The sequence below is a fragment of the Limulus polyphemus genome, unplaced genomic scaffold (genome assembly GCF_000517525.1).
Source record: "Limulus polyphemus unplaced genomic scaffold, Limulus_polyphemus-2.1.2 Scaffold102, whole genome shotgun sequence".
NCBI classification, from domain to species: Eukaryota; Metazoa; Arthropoda; class Merostomata; order Xiphosura; family Limulidae; genus Limulus; species Limulus polyphemus.
The window spans coordinates 145,634-173,425 of NW_013665712.1; the positions used below are offsets into that span (position 1 = coordinate 145,634).

At 29.7% G+C, this 27,792-nt stretch overlaps 2 protein-coding genes across 3 annotated transcripts in view; one reads left to right on the forward strand and one right to left on the reverse strand.

Moving 5' to 3' along the window:
* Nucleotides 1–11,053, forward strand: part of LOC106470235 (peroxisomal membrane protein PEX16-like) — a 17,248-nt gene extending 6,195 nt beyond the window's left edge. Inside the window, exons 3-9 of the mRNA XM_013930781.1 lie at nt 2,271–2,404; nt 3,809–4,026; nt 6,644–6,790; nt 8,840–8,912; nt 9,395–9,514; nt 9,616–9,680; nt 10,265–11,053. Coding sequence (XP_013786235.1) covers nt 2,271–2,404; nt 3,809–4,026; nt 6,644–6,790; nt 8,840–8,912; nt 9,395–9,514; nt 9,616–9,680; nt 10,265–10,326 — 819 coding nt within the window. The 3' untranslated portion in view covers nt 10,327–11,053. The remainder of the gene's footprint in view (nt 1–2,270; nt 2,405–3,808; nt 4,027–6,643; nt 6,791–8,839; nt 8,913–9,394; nt 9,515–9,615; nt 9,681–10,264) is intronic.
* A 281-nt stretch (nt 11,054–11,334) lies between these two features.
* LOC106470246 (serine/arginine-rich splicing factor 4-like) overlaps nt 11,335–27,792 on the reverse strand; it is a 50,878-nt gene continuing 34,420 nt past the window's right edge. For both annotated transcript variants that reach the window (XM_013930800.2, XM_013930792.2), the window contains exons 6-8: nt 12,845–13,003; nt 12,405–12,552; nt 11,335–12,317 (exon numbers count right to left, since the gene is read on the reverse strand). In XM_013930800.2, the coding sequence (XP_013786254.1) occupies nt 12,147–12,317; nt 12,405–12,552; nt 12,845–13,003 (478 nt within the window). In that variant the 3' untranslated portion in view covers nt 11,335–12,146. The remainder of the gene's footprint in view (nt 12,318–12,404; nt 12,553–12,844; nt 13,004–27,792) is intronic.

Sequence of the window (27,792 nt, forward strand, 5' to 3'; positions counted from 1 at the left end):
AATCAGTTAAATGACAAAAAATTAGGTGTCTATTTACTTGTGACCACTCAGTGTAGCTAAAAGATATAAAATAGATATCATTTAAAGCTGATAATAACTTAAAGTTTAAATTTTACTTGTATATAACTTGTAGAATTATTGATTTCATAAAATTCCATTAATGGTTTTTAACCAATTTTGAAAAATATTACTTTAGCCAATAACTTAAAAGAAAAATCTATCATGTTTAACTCATATAATTTGTAGAAATACATAGGTGAAAGAGTAAAAAAAATATATATATATATACACATATATAAATAAAGTAAAAGTTAAACAGTTGTAACACAAAAGCATTGGAAAATATCCTTAATATTATTATGCACTTTATAAGAATGCTAACACCATGTACCTGAAATGAAGTTATTATGCACATTTAAGGTCAGAACTTGCACCTCAATAATAGGATTTTTTTTTGTACTGGACTGTATCAAGTTTTGTTAGGCCTTGTTTTCATTAGGTCATATCAGTCTAAGTACTATTTGAATGGATAAAGAAAATAACTGATAATAAATGTAAAAATAAATATATAAATGAATATAAAATTATCTTAAAACGTATTATGTATATTAAATGAAACCTTCTGATTAACAAGGTGGTTTGTCTATAATTTGGGTGAAAAGTCATTTTTATTATATGCTACTTATCTTTAGCACAATGAAATTGCATGCCTTGTTTTTCAAATCAAAACTAAGATAAAATTTACTGTTTTATAAAATAAAAAACAAATATAAGTTTGAAAAGGCTATAGAAAGATGAAAATCATTAATTAAAATTTTCAACAAAAAGGTATCACAATGAAATCTTTCCAAAATTTCAAAGCTGTGAATTCATGCAAGTATCAGATATAAAAGTAAGATATTTTATATGCAGAAGCTACATAATCTGTTCAAACTGTTTTTTTTTTTCTGGTATTTATATTTTCGTAATGCTAGTTAATAAACCATAAAACAGGTGCATTGGATTGACACACTCTGTTCTTAAAGAGTAAATTAATTTATTAACATTTTCTATAAATATATTTAGCTCTTTCTGGTATTTTTACATGGGTGTTTGTTTCTTAAAGCATAAATTGTCTGAAAATTGAGTAGGTGCAATTCAATGTAATGAGCAAATTGAGAAAACATTTAGATGGGAAATATTGCACATTGGACTTCTCATAGCCAATTGTATCATATCAAAATAGAGTTTAGATCCATTATGATTTAACAACAAGTTTATATGGATACAAGTTTGACATTTTCATGTTTCCTCATCAGCAAGTTTTTGTTTAGTGGATGTAAATTTAGTTTAGATTACTTTACATGTCATTGTGTTTTTACCTACTATACCAACATTAAGCTTGAAACCCATTTTTCAAGAGCAGGGAAAATTGGTAACATATTCTGACTATATTACAGTGTCGTTATTTTTGTAATAGATTTACTAACAGGAAATCTTAATTTGAAAAGTAAAAACCACTGTAATCACAAAAAAACACATTTATTTTCAGGTCATTTTATTAGAAAAACATCATGAGAGATGTGTTTATTACATTCAATACATTTAGTACATATAGCTTAAAATATTGTTATTAACAATTAAGTTTGAAAAAATAACTAAACCCAGCTTAAACTAACATAAAAACACAAAGTAACTATAGAAATTAAGGTGTGACTAAACTTTATAAAATAAATAATATTAAGTCAAGCTTAAAGCAAGTTTGAATGACTGCATTGAAAAGACTAAACATTAATATTTAAAAAATCTAAGGAAAGTATGAACAATATCAAAATCAAATATATTAAACTAACAAACATAAGCAAAGTGTTCATGCATGCATTATAAATGTGACTTTATCAAGTGTTCATTTTATATGTAACTTAGACATCATAATTCATGCAACAGGTGAGTAACATGGCAATACTTCCATTTTAGGGTTTTGCATTGTACTAGGCTGGTACTAACAAACTACTATTATGTAAATTGAACCATGTTAGAATGCATATAAATTTTCATTTAATAATGATATAATTATCTGTTATTGTTTGTGGGTTTTTTCCTTTCTTAAACATGTTACATAATGCCTTAAAAGTTAAATGTTGTAATATTTCTGATATGTTGCATATTGTTGACATGTTTTGAAATGGATATTAAATTTATAATGCCTATTCTTTAATTATTGTTAAGTGTGTGTGTGTGTGTGTATATGAAACATAGCTAATATATTATTTTGCTCCATACAACTGTAGAATACATCAGTTGAAAGTCTCCAGCGCTGTTTAGCCATCCTTGAATATACAGAAGTATTCCTAGAAATAGCATCCTCCAGGCTAGGAGGACCATCTATTCGTTGGATAGTCATCACTGTTATTCAGCTTATCAAGTAAATTTAATTACAGATGTTTTTATTTTAATGATGTAAAAGTTGAGTACACCATAAATTTTCTAAGGCCTGCACTATTGATATCACGACAGAATCACTTCAGCACATTCTCACAAGTTTGATAACATCCCAACAAATTTTGTAACAAAAGACAGTTTGTGAGTCTTAAAATGATTTTAAAAAAACATACCAAGGGTGGGACTTAGAATTACGACTTTTGCATCACTCTTTTACTTACTGTTTACTGAGGCAGCATCTTGTATGTATACACAAATATAAGTATATACAGTAAAGTTTTATTACTGGTTGCATGTAAGAAATGGATGGTGAGAGTAAACTATTTTCAGTTGCTAAAACTAATTTTATAAATTCAGTTCACAGAATTTCATTCTAAAAAATTGTTTCAAAAAATAATAATTACCAGTTGTTTTATTTATTTGGTTCTTTTAGTTGTTTTTTTTCCAATCATAATTAGATGTAGAAAAGCTCTGAGAGAAACTTGTTTGGAAGTCTCAGCCAAGTTTAACGATGTTTACACCAGTTTTCCATGCTTCTCTGCTCCCAGTTAATATTGTTTTATGCTTATATAAAGTTTTTTCTACTTTAAATTTAATGTAAAAGACCTTTAAGAAAAAAAAAGGTAGTTTTTTGATGTTTTTAACTAATAAATAGTACTTACACTTGTTTGGGTCTGATGACAAATTTAGTTAGGAAAAATTTGAAAATGTTTTGTTAGTGAACACTTACTGAGAATTAAGAATTGAAACTATTTCAAAAAAAAAGTAAAACTTATTTGTTTGATTAAGTGTTAAATGTTAAAACTTATAATTGAACGTAACTTTAAAGTCTTTATTTGCCCTTAAGTAATTCTAAAACTGTATAGTTACTAGATTATGGTACTTTGTATTGGCTGTCATTATACATTCATGATTTTAGAGACCCAAAGACCATAAATGTGATTTCCAAAGTTATTCACTTTATTACTACATTTCCATATTTGCTTGCTGTTTATAAGTTATATGTGTATATTATACCATATATACTCTGTACAGAAGTACAGCAGGTTAATACAGTAGTAAATTGGCAAAAAAAGATTTATAAGCATAATGAAAAATATTTATGTAGAGAACATGCTTCATGTTGAAACATGTAGCGTGTTCTCTACATACAACATTTTTCATTATGCTTATAAATTATTTGTCAATTTACTATTATATGTAAAATAAAAATTAATTATTGACTGAAAAAGTACATGCTTTATAATTTTTTTATCCATTAAACTATCTGATAAAAAGAACATGAATATGTTGTGAACTCCAAATTGTACAAAAACTTTGTTGAGTTGATTAAATCTAACTGTATGTTTCAGAAAACAATAATGACTGTGTGTGTGTGTGTGTTTAGAACCGCTTTGCATTTAGTGCTGCTGTTGAGGTTTGATCAGGGAATACAAAAATGTCCAGCAGTTTCTCCTCTCAACCGTCGTCGAGACTTATCCCAGTTACAGAACAGGAACAAAAAAGAAAATGGCCATAATTCAAATGAGAAAACCAATTGTACTCCTATGGAGGTTACATTCTCTTTAAAAAGATCAGGCAGGACAATTCGTACACTTGCTGCAGGTGAGAGTAAAGTATAAATGTTTCTTTCAAGAAAATATAGTCCATAAAACATGTATTTGTCATTAATAAAGATTGTTTTCTCAGTTTGTTTACTAATTCGTAGCTTCTTCATTGGTATACAAATACTTAAAGAATTAGATGCTATAAAACTTCACTGGTATTAATTCTAAAATGCCCCAGTGCTTTGATCAGATGAACATGTTTTATTGAATTGTAGAAAAAACACTGCTAGATGAAATCACTTGAAACTTTCAATAGAATATATATAGCTTATGCAGAAAAATATATCTGTATATATGATATTTGTATGAATTTGCAGTTTAAACATTTGAAATATTTCACTGTGATATGTTTTTTATAAACATTGAAAAATGCTTGCTTTTGTAGTATATTTCAATCACTGATTTTTATGCCTTCGTAATTTTTCCCAAATTTTCTTATAAAGGTTTAATTTGGTAAAACTGTAAATGTTATCTTTATCTTGATTCAAAAAACAACACAGTTTCACAGTGTTTATAATCACTAGTGTACAAATCAGGTGGTTTCATTTAATATATATATGTATAATAAATATTAAGCCCCTTTTTTATTCATTTATATATAATATTTTACATTTCTTTTTGGTGATTTTTCTTTGCCCGTTCCAGGAGTTACTTGGCCTATAAGGCCTAATATAAACACAGCCTAACATACAATTTCCTTGTTGGCAAAATGGAACTTGACACGTTCATATTCTAAAAGATTTAACTAAGCCTATCTATTCTTGTTCCACAGAAAAAATTCAAACTTTTTAATTAAAATGATGTATAAAATAATAAAGGAGGATTTTTCAAACTTTAAAAAAAAGTGAGGGCTGTAATAGTAACTGAAGCTGTTCACAAATAACATATCACTAAACTATGCATTTATCACCGTATTCCAATCTCTATGGCTGAAATAAAAGCCATATTGGCTCATAAAGTTGAAAAGAACTGAAAATGAGCTTTCATAAGAGGTTTAGCTTATGACTTCCAAAAACTGAGATACAGACAAATCACACAATGGCAGTTGAAGTTGAGAAAGGGTGATTGATTAAAGTCAATAAAACTAAAATTCTATTGAAGTTACAAGGTTCAAATTTGCACTATTTTATTCAAAAGGATTTTGACTTCTAGGGAGTATGAGTGTCTTATTTTGCTAAGAAAAAATTTGGGGAAATTCACTAAAACTAATGTTTTCATTTGGAGTATGCTGAAATCAAATTAAAATCTGAGATGTTTAAAAAAATTTTATCTATAAAACTAAATAAATAAAACTTTTTCTTATTGAATAAATTTTATCTATTAAGTATTTTGTTTGCTTTTGAAGCATCCTTGAATGGCATCAATTCCCACACTATGTTTGAGCACATAGGTATTATGTCAAATTTGAAAGGTTAAAAATTTGCTTATGTTATATGGTTAATTCTGTTTTTGCATTACATTATCACATTGTTTGTTTTTTAATAGTCTGTAAATAATGTTGGGGATAGTTGTTGTTTTTTTTTAACAAAATTGTTTGCTTTGTTGATCATTTAACTCAACTGTAAAACTCTACTAAAGTAAATCTATTTGATGTGTGTTTCCCAATGTTTTGAGCACCTGCACCAAGCTGTGATCAATATATTTCTATTTTGTTTGTCTCTGCTGCATGAAACATTTTGAAAATATACTTGCCATGAAAAGAAGCCGGTATGATATCCAAATAGACTTTTCAGCCTACAGTCGTTTGACAGCTGGAGAACACCTATAACTGTAACTTTCTTCTCAATTGCTTAATCATTTCAAAATCTTTAACTTTTTTTCTGTATTCATGAGTATCAAGAATGCTTTATTTTCTTCATGAATTATTAATCTTACTTTGCTCTAGAGAAACAAAAGAAATAAATTAGGATGTTGTGCTACAGAATAATGAATTTCTTACATTCCATAAAATTTTGACATGTTAACTTGACCATTACCATTGTAACCAGTTCTCACATTCTCAGATATATATATATATATAGTATGATTGATCTGAGTTTTGCAGCTAAAGAGAAAACAGATAATTAGCTGGCCTTGGAAACACTTGAAGATAATTAATTGGCCCTGGAAACACTTAAAATATAATTAGTTGGCCTTGGAAAGATTCACATTTGGAAGTTGTTTACTTTTGTCTGGTTAAGCTTTGACTTGTTCTGAATGACGAAATATTACAAGTTTTTGGGATGTTTTTTTTTCAGAATTTTGTTTTTAATGGTTTAATTTGCTTGTGATATATAGCAACTAATTCAGGATCTCTTCAATAGTATTATCTGTTTTTTTTAGTTTGTTAAAATGATATGATTTTTTATTATTTCAAGCACCTGTATATTGATAGTAGGTATAGCTTACTCTGTTGTTAGCCTACAGGAAAATGATTTCATATGCTTCTGAATATGTGTGCTTATGTTTAATCGTTTTTAGGTGGAAATGAATCAAAGATCCTTATCTAAAAAAACATTTATAGATATTCTGTTCAACTTCTTTGTTCTTAAGAACTTAAAGATATTACCTGCTTTCTGTATTTTGTAAATCTGTTTAATATTTTATAATTATGTTTATGCATGGTACAATTTCAGCTCCTCCTTTAAGTAAAAGAACATGGAAACTTCCGGAATCTGAAAAACAACCAAAAAATACACCTAAGATACACTTCCCTCCAACATCTTTAGAAGGTCAACAGTTTGCAGCTGAACTCCTGCATCTAATGCGACCTATGACCCACTGTATCCTCTTGGTTATTAGATGTACAACAGAGTGAAAAAAAGGGGGGGAAGGATATATATTATTGAATGACTATTCTAAGAATATCTGTTTTTATTTCTTTTAGTAACTCAAATAGCTTCAAACTGATATATAGTAAGTAATCCTTTCTTGTTCTCAAAAGTATGTATTTTTTTAGTAAAGTGTTGTGATTTATTAATGTTTTAGACAGTACTTGCTATGAAATTATATGTTTATAATAGTTTCTACATTATTTTATTGTGTTTATAAGGTAATTGGTTAACAGTTTAATAATATATTACTTGTAATTTAAGAATTTACCACCAAACTTTGTGGCACTTAACCACCCTTTCGTTAACAGTTTAGAGTTCATTGGGCAAGTACAAGTGTAAGTGCATGAGGAAAGTGGCTGATATGTAAAATGAGTAAAAAGTAAGTTGGGGGGGGGGTAAATTATTGGTCTACATTATATTGAGCTTAGAACAAATGCTGTGGTACGATTTTCGTTAATGCAGAAAGTTTGTTAGTGATATCAGATGAAATATTTATAGGATGCCAGGCTTTTAGAAAAAAAATCCTAGGATTATTTACAAAATTATTGAAAATTACATTAATCAAATTTGAACATTTTTCATCATGGGTACTTTTTCATGAAGAACATAAGCAGTTACTAAGTGTAAATCATATTTTGTTGCACTCTTTAATGAAACCATTAAAACAAAACTTAACTAAGTTGTTTAGTATTTAAAAATTAAAAACAAAACAAAGTTAGGAGATTAAACATATGTACTTCTATTATGTTATTGCCCAAATTGGTCACAGTTTCATTAAAATTGTATAAGAATTAATTTTTTTTAAAGAACAGTTTGAAATTCGTTGTTGCTTTTCCAAGAAAACAGATACTGGTAAATTTTAAATCTTTAACTGCCTCCATGTAACCTTTTCCCAAAAAAAAAAAACTTTGCTTTCCTGTAGTAATTAACTCTACCGAAATAATAACATAAACTGGAAGCAGTGGTTGCCCAATAAATTTAGTCTTGTCATTGTAAGTTTTACCTTTTTGAGACTATAGCACTATTAGCTCAGTTGATAGAACATTAACATCAGCCAAGGATCCCAGGTTCCATCCTCTCCTCAGGGCAGAATTTTTAACATTAAAGTTTGTTATACTGACACTAAACTAGTTGTCACCCCACCTCTGAGGGATAACTATGTACAAGCTTGGTTTAACATGATCTGTGTTTTGGGCCTGAGAGGTCCAGGTTGTTGTATATACTTCTTGGTAAAACTGAGATTGTCCTAGTTTTTTTTATATCAACCAGAAACAGTAAAAGTATTAAACTGTCCCAGTTTCTCTACACCTCAGTGTGAATTGGTATGTATGGTTTTTCATTATACATTTTACTTGAAGAATCACCTGACAAAGACAGATAACTTTTCTTTTGTTCCCTCCCTCTATGCTGTGTTTTTCCTAATTTGTCATTGGGCCACCACTGGAATTGAGATTTGAAGACCTGCCCAGCTACAAAAAAGAAAACAAAGAAGCAACATTTTTCTTTTAAGTAGGTTCAAGATAACTTGCATGCTTGTTTATTATTTTTTTAACTAGATAAACATTTATTAAATGTTATCTTTGGTTTTAAAATGCCATGCAATAAACATAACAAATGACAACTAGTGTTATTATAACTTAAACTGCTATAGCGTTGGGAGAATTCCCAGTTTTCTACTCTGGAAGTTTGGTAACCCTATGCTTTATGACAAGTTTTGATTAGAGTAAAAAATATTAATTATCAGAATAAGAGTTATCTACTTGAGACGGATTCATGGCAATTTGGCAAAGTATCCATCTCAAAGCACTAGTACATCATGAGGGTACAGGTTAGGGTATATTTTGTTGGCATCCTGGTTTGTTATTACTATAACTAATATCAAAATTTCATTATATAACAATTAAAAAAAATTGAGCTATATGAAAACAAGGGTGGTAAAATATCTATCTTAGAAGGTAATATATAATTGAATATGGATCAAACCCTAACAATTTACAGTAGCCACAATGGGATTATATGGCACAGATTCTTGGAAACCCTGGATTGTAGCCTTAGGAATGGATGTATCAAGGTAAGATTAAAACAGTCATCATGTTATATACTTTTCTTTTGTCCAAACTTAGTCCCTTTATTAAACAATTTATTCTTTCTAAACGTTAGTTTGGGCAGTGAACTTTTTTTACAATAAATTGTTAAAATGAATGCAATTAGTTATCAGTTAAATACTTTTTAAAACACAAATGAAATTATGATATATTTTTAAAGTTTCTCTGGTGCATTTTATTTGCTTTTCACATATTATGATCATCTCATTGTGTAAAATACATTTATTACAAGGTCTTAATGTAGTAGTTCAGTTATGGAAGATGAGACTAGAGCTATTAAGGTACATTCAAATGTACAAATATGTTTGTTTGCATTTCATGTTGTGACATCAGTCTTTACAACAAAGTGGATAGCAGGCTTACAGTTACTGTCTAGCAGAAGTCAACAAATATAACTGATTTATTTGTTATTCATTAACCATCTTTTGAAATGTATTTTTATTTCTAGCTTACATCTACTTAGAGAAAATGAGCAGTTGAACCATGCCGAACAGTTAGAATTAACACGTCGGGCATTGATGTTAGTTATGTTTCTGCTTCGCTCTCCTTTCTATGATCGCTTCAGTAGGTAAGATTAAACTTTTCTATGATTTCCATAAAACAAATTTACAGGTTAGGATAGTAAAAGACAGATTTTTTTTACTCATGCTCTTTTTTCGTGTATTTCAGAGAGAAGATCTTGCAAATTTTATCAAGCATAGCAAGGAACATTCCAGTTATGAAACTTTTTATGTGTAAGTAATTGTAATTATTTTGATTTTTCATGTACTAAAAAAAATCCTTCTATGCATCTGCTTAGCTTCATTAGCTAGCACCCTGTTAATTTAATTGGGTTGTTGAGAACTGATGCAGTTATCACCCAATAATAATAATATGGGCTTATTACATAACAGTGACTTAAGTTTATTGTGGTGAGAATAACTTTTTATAAATGTTTTGGTTCTAGTCACGCTTAAAATTAATTTATAAGTAAAATCATATTTGTTCAGATTTTCATCAAATATATTTGATAAAAAAATTCAAGCAAGTTATCCGTTTCACTTATGGATGTTAACAGTGGGGTTAAATGAAATCAAGTATTTTTTCTACTAAATTTGCCATTAAGTAAGTAAAATATACTTTCTGGTACTAATGAGCTACATCTAAACATTTTGTTAATGTCAATAATGGAGTGGGCATAGTTTTCATATCTATATCAAAAAACAGTCCTTCCCAGGTTTTACCTGAACATGGTAGCAAAATGTGAGTGCAATGTTTTAGATTCCCTGAAGCTAGGATAAATATTAAAATGTAGTAATTTTTTTTAACTTTTCAACAGATCCTCTGATGGAATACTTACCAGAGTGGCAAAAAAGCTACTTCCACACTTGGGTATTGTAAGGCCACAAATGTTCTCCTATAATATTATCAAGATTTCTAACAATTGCTGTTTTCTGCTCTAATTGAAGTTCATCATTGGTTTACTAGCTAAATATGGGGAGTTGCCAGTTTACTATATTCATCCATTAGTAGCCCTCTGTAACAAACTTTTTAACATTATATTTTCCAAATAAGGAACATTAATAAGAATAGTTCCTTTTTCTGTGTTTAAAGCTTTACAAATTTAATCAAGTGTTGTTGTTATGAGATACATAGAATATTACCACTGTGAGCTTATTCGAGTAGGATCTTTGAACAAAGTATATGACACTGCAACTTTAAGCAATAACAAATGATTCAGTTCTGTAATAAGGTGTATTTATAGATTGAGTTATTGAATTTTATGTTACCTTCAATGTAGTTTTAAAGCTGAACTTTTTAAGCATATATTCAATAGAGAATCTATCGTATGGATATATTTTTAACAAAAAAATCCTCTTGAAATTAAGTATTGTTTTCCACAATGTCCATGCTATTTACCTTGTGTTTACAACAAATTGAAAAATTAAGCAGTTAGGTTAAATTCATATGTTTATTTATGACTTGAAAAAAATAAACATATATGCAACTAGCATTACTTATTCATATGTCATACTAAGACATTCCTGTAAAGTTAAGTGAGCAGTGCAGAGTACTGTATGGATTATCTTATGAAGTTGTAAAATAAAGGTCATTTTAATAATCTTCATTGATTAATGTTAAAATCAGAGTACATAAACTCACGCTAATAATGCCTAAAATACATATTCTTAACTGTTCGCAACAATATTATCAAGATATTTTTACTTCCCAGGAAGTAAGAATAGATATTTCACACACTTGAATGTGTAGCTTGGGACAGATACAACTTCTTAGAATGTTGTGCAACTGAATGAAAGTAAAGATTGTTAAAGTATATAACCTATATATTCTATAAATTTTGGGTTGTATAAGATGCACACTTTTTCTTAATGATGGAAAAGCAGCACATATATTCAGACTTGTGTATTTTATTTTTCAATGAAAATGACAAGACTTGCATATTAACAACCAGAAGACTCCCTTAAAAACTAAGCATAAAAAACATTTAATTATAAGATTACACTTAATACAAAGATAATAAAATTTATTTCCAGAATCACTAGACACAAACTTTACTAACAGAACCATATTTGATAATCTATTCTAATTATAACGTTTATAATTTGCAGGCTTTATGATTTGAAATTTTGTTAGCATTAACTATTTCCACACCGAATTGTTAATACATGAAACTCACTTAATGGGGAAAGAATGCTTTACGAGCTTTAAGCTCAAAGAAATTTTCAAAAACAGTCTTGTACTCGTGTAATGAGTCATGAAACATGTATTCACAGAAAGGAAAATTAAACAATGATATGTAATTACAACCATCACATGCATTTTCATTCTACAAAATAAAACTGACCATGGAACATTTTGGCTGCATATTACATAAGCACTCTTCTCAAGTGACGTCAAAAATTAATTATAAATAAACAACATGGAATATAAGTGTTGCAAAGAACAAACAACAATTATCATTAGTGAAAATATGCTTCTACATTGATGTTAAAAACAGTGTGGCTTTTCTTATGAAAGTGCTTAATGTAAGTTTACTATGCCCCAAAAAATAAAACATTTGGAAAATTTCAATCTATTTATGACCATTTGTCCTGTAAAAAAATAAAGAAATATTCTTAAGAAGCAACAAAATGAAAAAAGTCCAATTAAATCACCTGCATTCAAAACTAATCAAAACGAAAAGATACAGTGACATTTTTTTACTGAGAAGATCCCCACTTCTCATTTTGTTCACTTCCTGCGTCACCATCATTTTGATCTTCCTCGTTATGGGCCTTCGGACTTTCAAATGGAGATTTACTTGCACTGTGGCTTCTACTTCTAGAGCGGCTCTTGTCCTTACTGTTCCGCTTCTTTTCATCAGTAGCATCCTTCATGTTATATTTAATAACAATTATAAATAATTGATAAATAAGTTGCAAATTAAAATATTTTTTCATTACTTAAAACATAATTACCCCTTTTTCTTCATGATCATTTTCTGCACTTGGGCTTTTGCTCTTATGTTTTTCACTTTCATGAGAACGTGAACGACTCTTGCTAGCCGAATGACTTCTGCTCCTATCTTTATCTCTGTTGCTTTCTACTTTATCATCACCACCCTCCCTATGAGAGTAAAGCAAGAATGAATTTCTTAACCTTGATCCTTCTTCCTACCAGAAACACTGCACTACTAACAGATATTAAAAGTGCTACCCTTTATTGAAAAAAAAAATGTTTCTTAAGAACATTGTTTAGTACTACATTTTAAAATTACATTAATAAAGATACAATCAAACCTCATGTACAGTCTTAGTGAAAGTCTTCTATATAACTGCATTACCTTTTATGCTTATTTTCTATTATACAAGTTCTAAAAATTTAACTCTGAAGAATCCAGACTACAGTAAAACTTTACCTTGAACGAGACCTTGACCTAGAGCCAGAAGAAGACCTACTCCTTGTCCTACTACGGTTTGGTTTACTGCGTTCATGACTTCGGCTGCGAGATCTACTTTTCTTGTGGCGAGGTCGATGATCCTTACTCTTTGAGCGGCTTCTACTGTAACTTCTTCGTCTGAATGATCAAACATAAGTGAACAAAGACTCACAAAAATAATCGTTATTTATTATGTGAAACTTGCTATTCAGTACTCTCTTATTGTTGTAAATAGTTTCCAGCACTTTTGAACCATTATCACTAGATAAAATAAAATCTTAATATGAAATATTCAATCAAATACAACTATTTTACTACTACATAATTTAGTTAATATGCATCAGATGGCCCCTGTGCATTAATTTTCATAAATAAATCAAGATAATTGCCTTCCTTAGCAGCTAAGGCAAGACAGGTTTATGCACTGGTCTCATCACTTGCAATTTTAAATACCTTATTTTGGTAAAATCAAAATACCAAGGGAAGATCTGCAAAATCCACACCTAAAACTGTTTTCTGCTACTTGTCAATAAATTCAAAACTACAGCCACATTACTGGTTTCAAACAATGATCAGGGCTTACTATTACTATACTAGTATGAACTAGCTGAAACTGACCTAGAGCATTGTCTAAAAATAATAGTAAACTAGATAACTATTTAAAAGTATGAGTTCATTATTTTTAAAACATTAACCTTCATCCACATGGGAAGATGCACTTTCAAAAGTGCCAAGACTATCAAGTTTCTTTAAACATTATTTATCTCTAACTACAAATCAGGACACGTCTGAAGTGAAACCACTAACACTCTTAAAATAAATAAGAAATGGAATAATTTATGCCAGAAACTTGACATACTTATGGCACTAATTTCTTTAAAACCATTATAACTAGTCTTATTGTCAGGATTATTAAAGATTACGAATGCCATGGAATAAAGCTGGTCAGACCCCCTCTTTCGTGCAATTTGTTTAAATCTAGAAAACCTGGGTAAGCATTTTTTAGGATCTGAATCATCTCACACCCTCACTGTTAGTAATATTTATGGCTGTAGTCCCAATATCTCATGAGGTTCAGCAAACTGTGGATATGTAGTATATAATAAATAAACAACGCACAAGAAAATAAGATATATTTAATATTCTAACCAATATTATTAATGAAACCAGTAATTAAGAAATTAAACAGCATACCTTACTTATAAATAAATACACAATAGTGGCCTGTTTCATACTCTACTGTAGAATTTAATAATACGACATCTGTAAATACTAAACTTTACACACTCCTATCGTGACCAATAAAAACAGAAAACAAACCAAAATGGTCAATATGAAAATTAATCAGAAAAATTAATGCACTTTTGACAATCATAATATATAGGGAACAGTTATACAGCTTGCATCAACTATATCAAAAGCCTAAGTTAATGTTGATCGCTACACTACATTAAACATTTTATTTATTTTTTTAAAGAAATTACACATGGAAGTTTTGAAAGCAGAAGATTGCAAACGTTTCTTCAAAATTGAATGAGCTTCGTATTTAAAGTGTGCTAGGAGAATCCTCATGTCAGTACATCCAAGAGTTAAAGTGTGAAGTTCATAAAACCTCTTTATGTTTAACCCTTTCGAGACAGGTCACGGGTGAAAGGCCATGTCATCTCATTTGTTGACTCGCATTCATAATTTTATTGAACTACTATTTCATGAATTTATGTCAATAACTTTGGTATCAAACTGTAGATTATAATTCAAATTTTAGTACTATAAAATTTAATTTAAATTTCTTAATTTAAAAGCAAATATTAAAAAAAACACAGATAAACATTGATTTTTGTGTGTCACATAGTATGTTGAATGCACCACTAATTCAAATTAGTTGTTTGCGAAGTCAAAATACTAAGTATATAGTTCTGAACAAATTAGAAACTCAAATTACTGATACTGACAAGCTAGAATATAAAATAAAAGCCTCATTTCAATTTGTTAAGATATTGCTGTGTAATAAATCAAACACAGTAGCACCCTGCCCACCTCTTTCCATTTTTGGAAATGCTCCCTTATATACATTTACTTCTATATATGTGACATGAATAACCAATCTGAAGCTCAGAATGTCCCCCTAGTGGCTTTCTCATCCATTTTAACAGACTTGGTGCCATTTCTTTCTTTGAGCCAATATTTCAACGAGGTAGGGTGTGCTCAAATTTCATATTAGTTACTAAGCTTGCTAAATTATAGTAGAAGTCTATGGTATTAATGTAGTAATTTATGATTTCTTAGTTATTTTAATGTAATTATAAAACCTAAAAAAATTATTTCCTATCCTCCACATGCAAATTTTTTAAGGGCTTAGCAACCTACGTCAAGCATCAACCGAGTACAAAAGCCATAACTAGAAGAGATAAGTGTTTGCTTTACTTCTTTAGTTACTGTTCTATGTTTTAAGAAAAATACATTTAAGAACTTATTTCAAAATAGCAATAACCTATATACATCTGTAATGTATAATAATTGAAATGCGACTGTATTTTACAAGATACTAGTCTACTAAAACACAACCAAGACAAGTTACTTTGTACAGACCAAAGGTCAGTTTTATGTTATTTGATACGGTAACATAAGTGCACGTGAGCCACTTCATTGTAACTTCTGTATCGTTAGCCAGGCACGGCTGAAAGGTCAATATCATAAATGTATAATTTTACGAGATTTAAACTATTTCTTCTAAACATTTATGTTTTCGTGCTATAATTTGTATTCATTCTAGAATGAAAGAGGCATAATTTATATTTATTTCCTAATTTTTTTATGGTGGTTGCAAGATTGGTCAAATCTACCAAACTCGTACAGAGATTAATTACTGAAAATAACAGATAAAAAAACCTACTTTGACTTAGTCTATTACACAATTTTTAATAACAGAAAAATTTAATACTTTTAAATCCCATCAAGTTTGATTAAAGCACGCAGATTTTAAAATTTAACTGGAGAGTTTTCATTCATTTTTTTTTTTGTAAGAAAAAATCAGAGTGACCTAAAAGTCATAACAAGACTGACCACAATCAAAATTCTTACTATTAAAACAACCATCTCTTGTGCAAAACTTAAAATATTGTACTTCTGAAGTGTCTCTTCCAGTCAAACTGAATCATTTGTTTTACAACTTTTTTGTATATTAACATAAATTCCCAAAAGTTAAGGAAATAGCCGAGGTCTGCTTCTTCAACGGTTACTCATATTAGTTGACTGTTAAATATGGCTTTAGTATTGTAAAATATTGTAGCAAGCAAAGGACACAAAATAAGTCAGTCACAGATTTAAAAAAAACAATTTGTTCGTGACCAACTATTTTTTATAAAAGCTCAATCATATTGACTTGTAAAATATGGCCAATTGACAAACTTTTTTAAATAATTTATTAAAACTTTATAATGTTTATAAGACAAGATTAGATAAAATGTATAACAAAACTACTTTTCAAGATGAAAGAAATTAATATAAATGATTATTAACTACTCTGTTACAATAGCCTGATATTATGTAACACTTAAGATTGTTTTAAAGTTAGTCAGCAGGTGAACAGTGAACAACTCAAAGTTGTTGAAATAGCCAAACTGCCTGGTGAACAAGTATATAGATATCTCAATCAACTAGCTAACACCTAAAAAATATATACTTTTCTGAGACACATGCTAAATTAACTATACACCAACACACTTGACACCTGTTTAACAACATGAAGAAACTTGTGTAATAAAATTACATATTAAAACTAAATATGGAATTTGGTGTTTAAGCATTTTCTTTGTTTTCCAGGTTTAAGGTCTAAGAATGTATTTAATAGTTTCTGTCTCATTGTGTATTCAAGGATATGTTATTCATGTGAAACGAAATATATACCAAGATTAAAAATTACTGCAAAATCATTTATTATTGTGATGATCTTTTATTTTGTTACTTAAAATTCACAATCTACTAAAGTGAGCTGGTTCATTGTTGTTGTACAAACAACTTATAACATAAGGATATAACAAACAAATTTGTATCTTGAGAATTTGTATGCATTTAGCATCAGATCTCAAGCATGTCAAGGATGTTCATATTTTAATGCCAACACACATTTTTCAACATTATTACATTTACAAAAGAAATTTACACTTCTAATATACAGAATTCAATTATTTTTTATTTTGCTTTTATCTTGTTAAATTTCTTTAAATATGCAGCGTATGAAGATAATGCTTGGAGTTCATTTCCGTCCTAAAATAAACTAAATGGAACAACAGTAAACAAATATCCTCTTTATATATTAAAAGGTGTGTTAGATTATTGTTTGCACTGATATCATGGTGTGCTAGTAATTGTTTATTATGTCATAAAATGTGTTAGTTAATAACATGTAATGTAGCCAACTATGTTAGAAAATTATTTGCATTATTACCAAGGTAATAGGTGTGCACTATGAATGTCTGGCCGACAGCATTTGACCATATGGTATACATTACAATGGTCAAATTCATTTACAGATTACAACACCAATACAAGTAACAGGTTACATACCAATATATATACCTAAACATAGCTTCAAGTTTATTATTAAATGCCAGGCTTGAATAGTCTTTAATAAAAAGTAAAAGTTATGTATATATATATTTAAGAATCTTACAAAAAATATTATAGCCCATGTAAGGCTCATTCTGGCCCACCTAGTTCATAATATAATTCTTAACAAAACACAGTAAGGACAGGGACACAAATCCTATTAAACAACAACCAGAATAAAACCCTGGGATTCAGCACACGTACAAATATTATTCAAGTAAAAAAAAGGCACTGAAAATTTTAACTTTGCATGATAAGTTCCAAATTTTGATATTAAGAAAGCACAGTGAAATCATTAAGTGACTTAATCAACACTTAATTCGAGCTAATATGAAGCTTAAACTTATCTATGAGTTACCAACATTTTTAAACTGTAAACTCATAAATAGCTATGTTCTCCTCACACAGCAATTAAATGTTGCAAATAGGATTACCTAGTAACTACCAATAACAGTCTAGTTAATATAATAAACCAAAAAGAAAAATTTTGCTTACAACATTACTTTGATATAATTCTGAGCCCATATATCCAGAAATGGTTAAAAATATATGGTTCTTTGTTTATTTTATTAAATAAATATTTTTTTAAAACTGCTCAGTTTAAAACGATAAAGTAGCCAAACTTTCAGAGAAGTATACAAAAAACATTACAAATTCAAATCTTCAGGCTTAAAACATGAAACAAAAATTTACACATTCAAAACTTTAATTGCTACTATACTATATCATATACATGGTTCTAGATGGTAGCATTTACCAGCAAGCTAATCAGGTGTGAAACTTAGCTCTGAGAAATGTACAGAAATTAAGAATATATTTATGATTAGCAATTGAATAAATTATATTTTTAACCGATCCACAGTAATTACAACGTGTCCTTTCAAGGATGACTTCTGTACTATCTTAACATAGAATACTTATTACTATCCTCATGTAACACAAACACATTTATGATAAGAGATAATAGGATAAGACTGAATAGTCAAACATCTGTCTGAACATTTACAAAATTAGAAGTCCAACATATTGTTACTTATGTGAAAGAAAACAACAATGAATAGCTATCAATTTGAAGAACATCACAAATTCTTAATTGTTCTCAATCATCCAGCCTAATTGAGTTAAAAACCAACATTATAAATATTTATGTATGGAAACATTGATAGTTTATGTATGTATGTATGTATGTATGTGCGTGTGTGTGTGTGTGTGTGTGCGCGCGCGTGTGTGCGCGCGTATGTATGTATGTATGTATGTATGTGCGTGTGTGTGAACAGACGTACTTCTCACCTACATTTGGCACGCTAACATGCTTTCCATTTACTTTTACCTTAGAATGAGAGTCACTACACTGACACAAGAAGTCTTGATCACATTATGCTGTAACCTTTTTTGGAAAACCACTAACATTTTAAAAGTGTCAAGTTTCCTTATATCAAAGAACAGAAAAACTTACGTTGATTGTCAAATAATCACTCTTGTAGTACTTGATCTGGTCTCGTCCTTCAAATGGCAGGTAAACTGGGTCTGAATACATTAGAAACTTTGGAAACTCTGAACGCTGGCTCAGGTTTCTCACTTCTTGAACATTGTCCATCCAAAACCCATAATCCAACTTAATGGGTCCACCATCATATAACTTCAGCTTGTCTTTAGGGATAGTTGGACTTTTACACTTCATACGAGTGTCTGATTCAGCTATACAAGAGCTGTTGTAAGCAATTCCATTAACTAGCACATAAATTTGTGGTTCTTGAATGGTGTTTAGATGACTTCCTTGTACATAAATTGTAATTCCCCCACTTACAATTCCCTTAGGAGTTCTATCACCACTGGAACCAGATTCTACGTACTTGATATCTGGATCTTCCACGTAGAGAAAATTGTAGTCAGAGAATTTTCTTTCTCCACGATCAAATTTCATTCTTACTCTGAACTCTCCAGTTCTCTGTGAAGTAGGTGTGATGCACTCAGCACAGTTTGAATCTCTCCTGGAAAAAAATATAAAAAAATCAGATCTGAAAGCATAAATTATTACAAACTATTCTACAAGCTAATGATGTTAAACATTTCCAGAAGTGACATTCTCATGTGGGAAATGACAACTTCAAACCCACAAGGTATGGGCTAAGAATCAACAGAGCCACTCAATATGATGCCAGATGTAACAAACAATTCTCATTTTGTAGATTATTTGAAGAATGAATAGATATTTTCTAATGTCAGAACAACTGTCATTTACATGACACTAAATTTCATAACATTTTAAAATTCTCACAGTGCTTTAAACATAAAAAAACAACAAAAACATCAATCACACTACGAAAAGTGTGAGATATCAGCTGAAAACCTTGTCAAATGAGAAGCAACACATTGTTTTTATCCTTCGGGGCTCAAATTATAAACTAACTAACATCAAGAAAATAAAATCACTAACAATTAGTTTGACACTGCTAACCATATGCATACAGGAGGGTCAAAGTGCACGTCATGAACATTTTAAAAAGTTACATTTGAAATTTAATTAAACTACTTTATTATCAATGCATGTTAATAAACTTGGCATCAAGATATAAATAATAACTAACATTATATATATTATTTAACTAAATTTTAATAAAGGATTTCTCCCTACTCCACGGGCAACGTAAGGTTTTTGGGTGGCAGGGCAAAAAGCATTCTAGTAATTTTCTTCTTGGAAGAGATGCATACACTACTCGAAAGTCTAGAATTTTCTTCTGTATCCAAATATGCAATCCATATGATGACAAAATATTTCAGTCAGAAAATGTGAGTAGTCAAAGAGACAGGGTTTTGTAGTGGCCACACTACTTTACCAGCAATAGTTATACACACAAATTGATTATCTCTTTTTTTGATTATCAAATCACATTATGCAACCTTGAGGTTGTTGATCTTGTTCTTGATCTGGCAGAAGGCTACTACTACTACTATCAATACTGTTTGTGTCAGCACCAAACGTACTTTGAGTGCCAAAACCACATTTTTTGGCTTGATAGATCAATCTGTCTCAAAAAGGGACATCAAAAAGTCCATCATGATTGTAACCACAGCAGCTACACTGGTTGCAAGTAGAACATCTCAGAACCTTGCAAAAGCAGGTAAGAAGAAATAATGATGATTGATGATGACATACTGAAAAATAGCAAAGTGCCAGTCACAGTAATTGGGAATTGATGCTATCTACTGAAAATCTGTTGTACTCTGGTCGGAAAAAAAAAGATGCAACAATGGGTGAAGAAGATGAAGACTCACATAGTAGGCTAATTGGTTACACAAAGAAGTACTGTCATTAACTATGGGGTTTCTTCTGATGATGTGGCCAGTCATAAATTTGTTTTTTTAAAATCAGATTTGGAAACTGTAAATTGTAATATTTTATTATATGTTACATCCTGTATTGTTTGTATGCCACAGGAAAGGTAGTATATTATGTTAATGGGTTTCCCTGTATCTTTCATTTTGTTGAAGTAATTCCTTTGGCATTTTTTTTTGTCTATTAACAAGAACTCTCACTGTTGGAATTTGAGATGTGGCATGAATGGTCAGAGGCAAGTTTTATAGATAAAACAATGCAAGATAAATTCTAAGTATTTATATTAGCTTTAAAAAAATAGTGACTGGAACGATTTCTTTCAATAATGTGGACTATGGCATCATATCATTAGGCCTATATGGTATCATTGCTGCATAAGCATGCAAGAAAATAGTTTTCGGGTCAACAGCTACAGGTGTAATGTATAATGGTATGGTATGACCTATGTAACACAGTAGTTTTTATTTCTTTATAAATTCTAAATTGATCAGACATAAATAATTTAAATTTTAAAAGGTCCCATGGTTATCATACTTATGTTTGAAGTACCTGTGTATCAGATACAGTGGCATCTATGAGTTATCTTTTCTATTATTATTAGCATATTGTGCTTGTTATAGTTTTCATGCTATAACTTCTAAATTAGTAAGCGAATGATAAAAAAATTTGGCAGATTTTCAGTAAACATTACAATGCTTTCATACACAAAATATAATTTTTTTTTATATTAAGTCTTAAGGTTTGTAAAGCAATGTTTTTCTCATGTTGCCTAACTATCATGCAAAGTAATCTACATTTTAAGATTAAAAATACTTTTATGCATCAGAAAATTTGGAAATTTCACATGTGAAATCTTTATAATGTCCAGATAGTTATCAAATGTTTCTTAAGAAAAATCTTTAGACAGAATATATGGGTTAAAAACTAAAGTTAAGACTGATTACTTACTATTAATTTTTCATTTAATGTGGGCTTTCATAAATCTCATTTGCTTTACTAAGTGCTTTCTAATAATATTGGTAAAAAAAAAAAAATTCAATATTTCATGAAGATATGCTTACTAATTGAAAAGTTATAGCATGAAAACTATAACAAGCATGAGAGGGACCGAGCCCGTGCTGAATGAGTTAAGCAATACGGTACTGACACAAAAATTTTACGACAATAAATTTTGAAAACATGATAGGAGACTAGCTGGCTACAATTCATAATAAACACTATAGAGTTCTGTTTTTTTCTCCTTCTTCTGCCTTTTCCACTAAAGTATCACAAAACCTAAATGAACATACTTTTCCTTACATTTCAAGAAAGGTTACATATATTTTAAATGTAAACTAACTACTTTATTACTTAAAATCTACTAAGTATTAATTATGGTTGTTTATCTGTTTCATCACTAAGAAGTTTAGAAACACAACTATCTAAACAATCAGCAAAATATGCCTCGGCAAAACTACAAATGACAAAAAAAAAGTTTGAAGATGTACTAAAACTGACTATATCAATACCAATAATCTTCATCCATTTAGTTTCACTGAAAAATGAGAAAGCATGAAATCATCAAGATATTAGTTAACAAACACATCAACAGTTTTTGAAGAGTATGGTAACTTAAAACACTATCTGATTTCACAACAAAACAAACTGTCTGCTTACCACTACTAGAGGAATTTTCTTATCATCAGGATTACCATTGGCATCTCGGTCTAGAGGTTGGGACGTTGGTGGACGACAAGTAAGCTGGGATCTAGATAAGGAAGTGACATTACAAAAACTCATGCCAATCCTTACAACCACATCAACATCTTGTGAAGCCCTGTCCAGATTCTGACCCTGAGGAAAAGTAAAAATGTCATTTTAGATAGAATTCAATCTTGTTTTAAATGTTGGGGATAACACACTTAACAAAAAGAGTACAGTGTTATGCTTGTACATATAATACAGTTAAATGTTATTTCATAGTATAGACATTTTCTTAATCTAGTAGCAGTTTAAAAACAACTTTTAATGAGAACAAAGTATTACTACGTCAAAAACATACATCAAAAAGTGTTCACTCTTTTTGCAAGCAACCTTAATATAAAGAAAATTATTAATACAGATGAATAAATTTTATCATGCCACATGAAAAGATCTTCAAAAAGTTTTTTGCGCAGCTGGAACATGTATATGGTTGGCAAATGTCAATATTCTGTGTTAAATTTAGAATTCCTTTCTTTTTTTGCCATTAGATATAAACATTACACACTATCTACTTATAGATGCATATATCACAAACATTAAAAAACTACAATGCAAGACAAATTTTTGCAGTAGTTCAGCAAAGTCTACTTTCTTAATTTTATTACTTAATGTTATTTACATTTACCCCTAGAGTTATCTTGTACATGTCAGAAGAAAGAAACACTTCTCTCAACTTTTTACAATCAGAGATCAACAAATTGTTAACATTCTGCCTTTTTTGGTTTTCTTAACAGACAAATTGGAAGCTTCAATGAGATATATATATATATTTTTTTTCATAATTGACTCTTCAGCAATTTTACAAGTGAATGTAGTCTTAGAAATGTTGTTAAAAGACATTTACGTTTGAAATGAACTCAGGGTAGCCAGCCTCAGTGAGGTTTGTCCAAAAGTTTGAGTTTAGTGAAGTTGGTCGTTTCATAATTTAATATTGTCAGTTCATGTTTATAATAAGTTCCTACCACTCTAGATGCAAGTTAAACAAGACTAGCTGAAAGTAATAGCATTTTATAATTTTCGTTCAATGGAATACTTGAAATATACAAAGGGTACTTTTATCAAATTATCAGCCTCTTTTATGCAATATATCTGATTTTTTAAAATTAAATTTTAAGATTTTTAAATTAATATTTTTCTCGTGCCTTTTTTTCTTTTGGAATGTTGAATATCCAACATGCAAGATCATTTTGATTTTAAGATTAAAAATATTTTTATGAAATTTGAAAATTTTCTGATGCATAAAAAGTATTTTTAATCTTAAAATCAAAATTACTTTGCATGTTGGATAGCCAACATTCAAAAAAGAAAAAAGGCACCTTAGTTACTAAGCTTGATAAATTATAGTGGAATTTGATGGTATTGATAGAGTAATTTATGATTTTCTGGAATTTCAAAATGTATATATAAAACCTAAAAAAGTCATTTCATTTCACATCCTCCATGTGCAAAATTTAATAAGGCATATCAACCTAAGGCAAGCAGCAAATAAGTACAAAGTTCATAACTAGAAGAGATAATTGTCTGCTATACTTCTTTATTTACTGTTCTATGTTTTAAGAAAAATAAGTTTATGAAGTTATTTGTAAATAATAATAATGTATATACATGCATATTATAATTGAAATGTGACTGTATTTTACAAAATACTAGTCCACTAAAACACAGCCAAGACAGGTCACTTTGTGAAGGCCAGTTTTATATTCATGAATACAGTAACATGAGTGCACGTGCACCTCGTCACTGCAACTTCTGTATTGTTAGCCAGGCACGGCTGAAAGGTCAATATAATAAAAATAATAAATATATATAAATGTATAATGTTACGAGATTTAAGCTGTTTAGACTAAATGTGTGCTTTCATGTTATAATTTGTAGTCATTCTAGAATGAAAAAAAATCATAATTTATATTTATTTCCTAATTTTTTATGGTGGTTACGAGATCGGTCAAATCAACCAAACCTGTACAGGGATTTGATAACAGATAAAATAGTTTTTTCTTAAGAAATGTTTGATAATTATCTGGAAGTTATGAAGATTTTGCTTGTGATAATTCAGGGTATCACCAACTTCCACCTGTAAAATAGTTAACATTGGTTAATAATAAAACAAAAGTATTAACTGAAGATACAACTAGTAAAATCATTTTAATATTCCGTTAACCCTATCGACATGGGTCATGGGTCAAAGGCCATGTCATCTCATTGACTAGCATTCAAAATTTTATTGAACTATAATTTTATGAATTTATGTCAATAACTACGGTATCAAATTGTACATAATTCAAATTTTAGTATTACACATTATTTAATTTCATAACTTAAAAGTACATATTAAAAAAAAAACACCTTAAATATCGATTTGTGCCTGTCATGTGGTATGTTGAATGCAGCATTGGTTCAAATTAGATGTTTGTGATGTTCAAATAGAAAGTCTGTAGTTTCTTACAAATTAGTAACTCGACTTACCGATATTGACAAGCTAAATATAAAATAAGAACCTCCTATCTTCCTATTTTCCAAGGTATCGCTACATGTAATGAATCAAACACAATGGCCCCACCCACATCTGTATTTTTGGAAAGACTTGCTTACATACACCTACTTCTGTCTATGACATTTGAATAACCAATCAAAAGCCCAGAATGTCTCCCACGCTGTTCTCTGAACCTTTACAAAGTATTTATGCAGAAAATCCTTCCTTTTCGTAGCAGATTTCCAACAGTAAGGTTAGACTTTAGTGAGCTCAAAATTTCATATTTTTTAGACCCAAATACAGAACTATTGGAAGACTGAGCTATGAACTTCCGTCCAACCAAGACAGTTCAATCACTCAAAAATTGATTATTGGAGCTGTTGTTGGTATTTGTGCACTGTTTGTGGTAGTTTTCGTGGCTGTATGTCTTTACCGCCGAAAATCACGAGAAAGTAGTCGTGTGTTGAAAAGCATGCAGGAACAGATGGATGTTCTTGAACTTCGTGTGGCAGCTGAGTGTAAAGAAGGTAATTTGTCTAGTTACTGTAAGAATTTTAGTTTCATAAACAGAGCAAAGATATGAAGGTTTTTCACTTTATATAAGATCATTTATAGTGGTTATAAGGGGCTCATTTTTATTTGTAACAGCTATTACAACACTTAACAAAAACATATGCAGGCTTTGTTATTCAAATGTTTTTAAACTTTGAGAAATCAGGATTTTTTTATATACATGTTCTGTGTCTATTTTGTATATTTATTTTATATAAATGTAAACAAAAAAATTAATATAGTGTACTGTTGTATTGTGTGGGTTCTTTTGGATTATTTAGTAAAAATAATGCCATGTAACAATAATGAATTAATTTAATTGTTCAGTAGTGTTTGCTACCGGCTATGTTCATTTATAGGCCTATCTTCACAAACAAATGTTTCAAGAGAAACTGAGATACTGATGTATGTGTAACTCACAAACATACTTAATTTCAAAATTTTCTTGCTAATGGACCAATAAGATATGCTGATTAACTTAACTAGTAACTGAATAGATGCAATAACTCTATCTAAGTCTAACAGACACTGAACTGGATTGCTAAGTGATTACTTAGTAACTCATTACTTCATCAATTAAGTGGTTAATTCACTCGTTCTGGTATTTATAATCTACCCTTATTTCTACAAAGTACTGGAAATTGTTAGATTCTACAGAGGCCATAACTTTCATGAAATTTCTAGATATATTGCAAACAAACATTTAAATTATTAAAAACATAGCTTACGACAGTATTAAATGAAATCAAAATTAAAAGAAATGTTGTTTTTTTTAAAAGCACTGTGTTTTACCTAATCAGCTTGAACTGTTTGCAGTATCAGATAATTCTAAAGATGAATTGCTTATTATATTTAGTCTGTCACTCATTCAAAGGAAAGAATAGTGGCCTGTTTTCTTATTAATCTTGCAATTATATATAAACTGAACTTTATATATGCTGTAAGTGACAGTGAGATAAATTGGTTTAATTTTTAACATGAATTTTTTTGTTCATATGTAGCTTTTGCAGAACTTCAAACAGAGATGACAGATTTAACCAGTGATTTAACAGCAGGAGGAATTCCCTTCCTTGACTATCGAAGTTATGCAATGAAGGTTTTATTTCCATATTCTGAAGACCATCCTGTACTCCGAGAGATGCCTGTAAGTAATGTTGTATTAAGACTTACTTTTTCTATTTACCCCTTTGTCAAAATTGGTAGTTTGCTGAATGTCAAATGTTTGTGGTTGTAGCACAAATGAATAGATTTTCTTGTCATTAAACTAATGGTCATATTGCCCAAAAATTGTATAAATAATGTCTTGATAGATGTATCTTAACTATTAAAAGGCAAACTGCAACCAAACATTGTGATGGCTGGAATTTTTTATTTCTTGACTTAGTTTTCCCTAAAGTTTGTAGTGTTCTATGCATAACTGCAGACCCAATTTTCTAAGCTTGTTATGAAATGCTACATTTTCAAGTTTTATTTTATTGAAATATTTTTATCGTGCCAAGTGAGCTGGATCAATCAGGATTGTGATCAATCCTCTCAGGAGACATGTCACAGATACCCCATTATTAAAACAAAGAAAATATACAATTCGGATTTGAAGGAGGAGAGTTTATTGTAAAGCATTTCGATCATTAGATGTTAAGTCTGTTTGATGTTTCTTATTTTTAAAATAAAGCATTTGCTTTAATTGTACATTTGTAGAATTTAAATATTGTAATGAAATTTTTCATATTTTTGGTTCCTCAGATTGATCCTGGAAAAAAACCATACATTGAGAAAGGATTGCGCCAGTTTGGCCATCTTATTATGAACAAAACCTTTCTTCTACTTTTCATAAGGACACTGGAGTCTAACCGCTACTTCAGTGCTAGAGATAGGTAGGTGTTATTTTGTAGCACAACTCAGACCTTAAGTCATTGGTTATTTTCATTTGTTTAGATTGTATTGTTTTAAACTGTAACTTTGAAGGTGAGACTTGTTTCTTTTGCTAAATCTTACCCTAATATACACCGACTACCAATAAGTAAACAAACAACAAGACCAGGAAGAATGGCAGCTCATTAAATTAACAAACATGTGGATTTGTTGTATTTAAGTGTTTTACACTCACAAAAAGAGACCTATCATTCTATAGGTATTTGAAGAACTTGTAGCATTTTACCACAATTTAATTTTTCGTATTGTTAGCCGACACTGGGCAGCTGGTACATAATTGAA